At 40.6% G+C, this 4,963-nt stretch overlaps 1 protein-coding gene across 1 annotated transcript in view; it reads right to left on the bottom strand.

The window, feature by feature from the left end:
- LOC109544719 (probable inactive peptidyl-prolyl cis-trans isomerase-like 6) overlaps positions 1-1,593 on the bottom strand; it is an 18,956-nt gene extending 17,363 nt beyond the window's left edge. The window contains exons 1-2 of the mRNA XM_019915030.2: positions 1,345-1,593; positions 928-1,125 (exon numbers count right to left, since the gene is read on the bottom strand). Of these exons, the coding sequence (XP_019770589.1) occupies positions 928-1,125; positions 1,345-1,536 (390 nt within the window). The 5' untranslated portion in view covers positions 1,537-1,593. The remainder of the gene's footprint in view (positions 1-927; positions 1,126-1,344) is intronic.
- Positions 1,594-4,963: the final 3,370 nt, after the last annotated feature.

Below are 4,963 nucleotides of genomic sequence, written 5' to 3'. Positions count from 1 at the left end.
GACACTCTAGCGATGTTAGCACTAAGGATCCATAGATTAAGTAACAGTAAGAAGTTTGTATACTTAGCTGAAAATAAATATGTTCCAAAGCAAGTATGGATTTCAATACCTAAGCGTCAATATAGCAAGTAGCAGAAACTTGGAGAAAGAAGTGCAAGCACAGACAATAAAAGTTTCGCTGATATCGGGCTATCTGGGTGATATAATATAGCGAAACACGGACATGTCTGTCGAGAGCAACACAAGAATATACAAAACCTGTGTCAGACCAATCATGACTGAGACCAATCAGACCAATCATGACATACGCTATCGAAACCAGAGCAGAGAACGACACAACGAAGCCACTCCTCAGAACAGCAGTGATAAAAACTTTGAGAGCCATAACAGGCTGTAGTTTACGGGACCGCATTAGAAGCCATAAAATTAGAACATAGTGCGACATTCAAGATGTGGTGAGATAAGGCCGCAATAGAAGCAGACGTTGTTAACAAGATGGACATTACGAGGCTACCAAAAATCGCGAAAGAGGGACCCCGGCTGTCGAAAAGTCTTCCTGGAATACCCCCGAAACGATGGCACGACCGCTGAAGCTCGGCCTGTCAACTACAGTTGTAATTGTTGAGGACAAACAAAATTCAATCCTACAATAAAGAAGAAGACGAAGGAGCAGAAAAACATTAATACTGATAAATCGGGATTTCGACCGTTAATTTCAGGTTATGTCAGAAAATGTTAAATGCGAAAATGTTAGATTGTTTGATTATCTACTATCTAACGTGTTTTTGTCTTTAAATTTTATTTCTTCTTAAAGTTGGAACCTTAACAACATTTTTCACCTGGTCCTTGCCTGTTATTAATTTTTCCAAGTTATATCAAATTCGTTTCGGCACTAGCGCATTACTGGCATTCTGCCTAGTTACTTACACAATGCTCTATCTTTTCCTCCAAGTAATCAATCAGATGTTTGGAAGCTAGACAATGCCAGTCTTCGTTAAATACATATTTCCATTTCCTCCAAATAAACTCGTATAAGTCGCTAAAGTCTCCCAGAAATTCGCCATCTTTAAAGATTGCCACCTTGTTCTTAATCAGCCATAATCCATTTCCTAATCGTCGCTGATACTAAAGGAACAAAAATTGAGTAAATGAACCATATCTACATTTGAAGAATCCTAATAAATATGTGGCAGACTATAAGTAGATATTTATATTGGTTTAATAATTATAAAACGTTTTTATGCTCAGATGAGCCCTTTAGGTAGAAACTAGACTTAATATTTAAATGCCTGAGCAATATTAACGGACAAGTCAGCACACTTATATTTAAATCTTAGCGCTTACTTTAACTATGAACTCATTCCATTCAACGTCCAGCAATGGCCTGATTTCAGGACTGGCAAATTCCTGAGGAAAACTTCGATACAATTTAAAAATAGCATATTTGGATTTTTGAAAGTCTTCGCTTGTTATCAATCCGACAATATAGAACAAATGTTGTTTCTTAGTAACTTCGGAGTTTTCCGCATTTTCCATCTTCGCAAATTTTACTGAATTTAGCCCTATTCAGTGATATAACAGACTTGCCAAAAAAAGTGAGCTATAATGATGTCACCATGCTGAATATGACACTTATGTAGGAAGCCAGAAACAGGATTAAAAGAAATAAATTATCGAATTAATATATTTAAACATTATATGAACAGGTTCGGTGTTCATCTAATTCTTAAAACTCATGTTCTTATAATTGTTACAATATTATGTAACCTCCTATTCACTATGCTTTATTCAAAAAGTGCAGTGTTGGCACAACGCACCAGCGCTGCTCCCCGGTGCAATAATAAATGTGGTGCCTAGGTTGAAAATTAAATAAATTGTTTTAAGGAAAGTCCTTTTCAACAAGGAATGTGATTCAAATTAAGTAATACATAATTCCTCAAAGAGCAATTTAATTATTATTCCACTGCCTGCAATTCTCTCTCTCTCTTGTAGCTCCTACAACCCAGGATGGGTCTTGGCTGACTTCCAACAATTCCCCTGCATAGAATTCCATCTTTTTTCCGTGATATTCGCAGTTCTAAGATCTGATGTTATGTTGTCGGTGTACCGTAGCCGTGGTCTTCCTAATGATCCCCTATTGGTCTGGGCCTACTACCATACTAATTTGACAACTCTGCTATCTTTCTATCTTTTGACATGGCCCGTCACCCAAAGGTAACTAAACAAACATAAGCATAGTATGAGGCAGGTTTGGAAAAAATAAAACAGGCTACAAATACGTCAACAACCAAACAAAATTTGAAATTAATTAATAATATAGGTGATTTTCTAACTGACGATAACAAAATTTGAAACAAATTTAATGCTTATGTTATCAATATTGGTCAAATGGTGAAGAAGAAGATGAACATTTACATCTACTGTTCGTAAGAGAAATTCGTGTTCAAACTCCTTAATGTTTCTAACTCCAACTGATGACAATACTCTCAAGATAAAACTTTCTAGAATCAACTAGCTCACCGGATCCTGATAATATTACAAATAAAATTATGAAGTAGTAGTAGTAGTAGTATTGTGTACCCGATGGGTCCGGCTAGTATGCATTAAAGGCCGTTTTCGCCACTCTTTCTCCATCCATTCCCATCTTACCACTCCTGATCACGGCAAAGGCCCGTTTCCACTTCAAGGAAGACAATTTGATTCTGGAGAGTGTGGAGGCCCCATGGAGGCGCCTCCTAGTAGACGAATAGTGATGGCAAATTCCTAATAGGTAGTATGATGTTTTCACATTGTGGACACACAGGACTATCACCAATTCCTATTAGATGTAGATGTCTATTAAAACCACAGTGGCCTATCATGACTTCAACCAGTTCCCGGGGCCCATCGACTCCTTGACATCGACCATTTGGATGTTGCCTTGGCGTCACTTGGTATTCCAATCACCCCTCCACCTGTCTCCCCATCTCTGTAGCGCCTCTAAGAGCCCAGTCACTTAGAGCTCTTGCCGTAGACACGTATGTCGGTTACTTAATCCCATGTGAGGTTTGACGATTATTGGTCTCTCAGGAGATCCAATATTTGCCAAAACATCGGCCTCGTCTCCCGCAAACCCCACGTGCGCCTGGATATACACCAGGTTAACTTGTTTCTGTTCTGCCACTTTGTTCAGAGCATCCCATCAATCCTGGATTAATGTACTGTCTATCTTAGTACCCGAGAGTGCCTTGAGGGCAGCCTGGCTTTCGCAGTAGATCTCGATCACTTAAAAACTTTCGTCCAGCTTCCCAGCGAAAAAGACGCTCCACTGTTGGGGTCTTGCCTTCCCGTACCAACATTGTACCTCCTGTCGGGCGGGCACTGTCCTAGCATTTCAACATCCTTTTGTTGAGGTTTCCACCTTAAATATTCTTTCAGACCTAAGACCGCTGTCAGGTGAGGCCACTTTCGCACATAGGATTGGAAGATCCCGACTTATGACAGTCCTTATTTTTGTATGTCCCTAACGTGAGACATTGTTGTCATGTCTTGGAGAGCTACATTCTATCCTCTGTCGCGCCGCAGCGGCCTCCCTACGTATGCTCGGTGTCGTCCTCATTGCACCGGTCATCGCTAAGCAGGCCAGTGTTTGCAGATCCGCCAGTTTCCTGGATATCCACTCTTTTTCCACGGCCGGCCACCAGACCACAGCACCATAACAGATTCGCGGTCTTATTATAACAGCAGTGTACAACCAATTCAGAACGTGCGGTTTTAGGTCCCAGTTTTTTTCCAGCGCCCGTTGCAGGTGCCACATATTGACAGCAGCTCTTTCCTTGTAATCTAACAAAAAATAAGTTTATAAATCTTGCTATGAATAAGCTTGGCTTAGAAAGAGTGCCAAAAGTGAGTCAAAAAATTACAATCCCATATTCAATTATAAACGTAAGTAGCACTTATGGAAAAGTGTATAGCCACCAATGCGGATTCAGGAAAAGCAGGTCTACCACTGATGCCATGCAACAGGTGCTGAAGATATTGAATAGCATCAAATCAAAGGCTCCAAATAACCGAAAACTCTGCGTAATGATCACGCTAGGTATTAGTAATGCTTTGATTAGGCTAGCGTTCAAAGACATGGGAGTCCCATTATATCTCCGCCGAATAATATCGGACTATCCCTCGCAAGAATCTGTACTTGTTGGACGGGACACGAGGTATGCAAATGTAATGTGGAGTGCCGAAAGGCGCTACTTGGGGACTTCTCCTGTGGAATATATTCTGCAATCATGTGCTTTTAAAGAAGTACCTACTGGGACAACCATCATTGTATTCGCCGATGAAACAACCGTTATCTGCAACTCAAAGTCACAGCTGGAGCGGGTCAGTAACACTAATTGGGTTTTGGCTAAGTTGTCGTCGGAGATCCGCAAGAATTGCTTGAAACGGGCAGCGGATAAGGCAAAAGCCCTAATACTATATGGAGGTAGGAAATTTAAAAGAGCATCTATGCAGCGAAAAAATTAAGTGAAGGAACCAAAATTGCTGTTAAAATATGTCAGAGTAGTATTCGATCACAACTGTGAAATGAAGGAACATGTAGTGGCATGTGGCATCAAATCTGCAAAGTCTGTAATGGTGCTCAGTAGAATTATGCCAAACCTAGGAGGTCCAAAATCATCCAACTGGAAGAGTTGAGCAAACGTGGCACATTCGATTACCGTGTATGCAGCGCCTATATCGAGTCAAGCCACCAAGTGGAAGAAATACAGGCGGATTGTGAAAGGGATACAATCAGCCCTGTGCTGTATCATAAATGCTATTTTTAACGGCCACACGTTATGGCGACTTAACAGTTCAGGACAACATTTTCGATAACGCAGCAACATAACCGAGGTGTGCTATATCTCCGAGTTAACGTATGCGTTTCCGACCCAGTTATCCATCAAACGTTAAAAAGGAAAAAAATATTGGGTGCATAAAG

This window comes from Dendroctonus ponderosae, unplaced genomic scaffold (assembly GCF_020466585.1).
Source record: "Dendroctonus ponderosae isolate FM_Combo_2020 unplaced genomic scaffold, Dpon_F_20191213v2 Dpon_F_20191213_2, whole genome shotgun sequence".
Lineage (NCBI taxonomy): Eukaryota > Metazoa > Arthropoda > Insecta > Coleoptera > Curculionidae > Dendroctonus > Dendroctonus ponderosae.
This window is presented reverse-complemented; position numbering and strand designations above follow the sequence as displayed.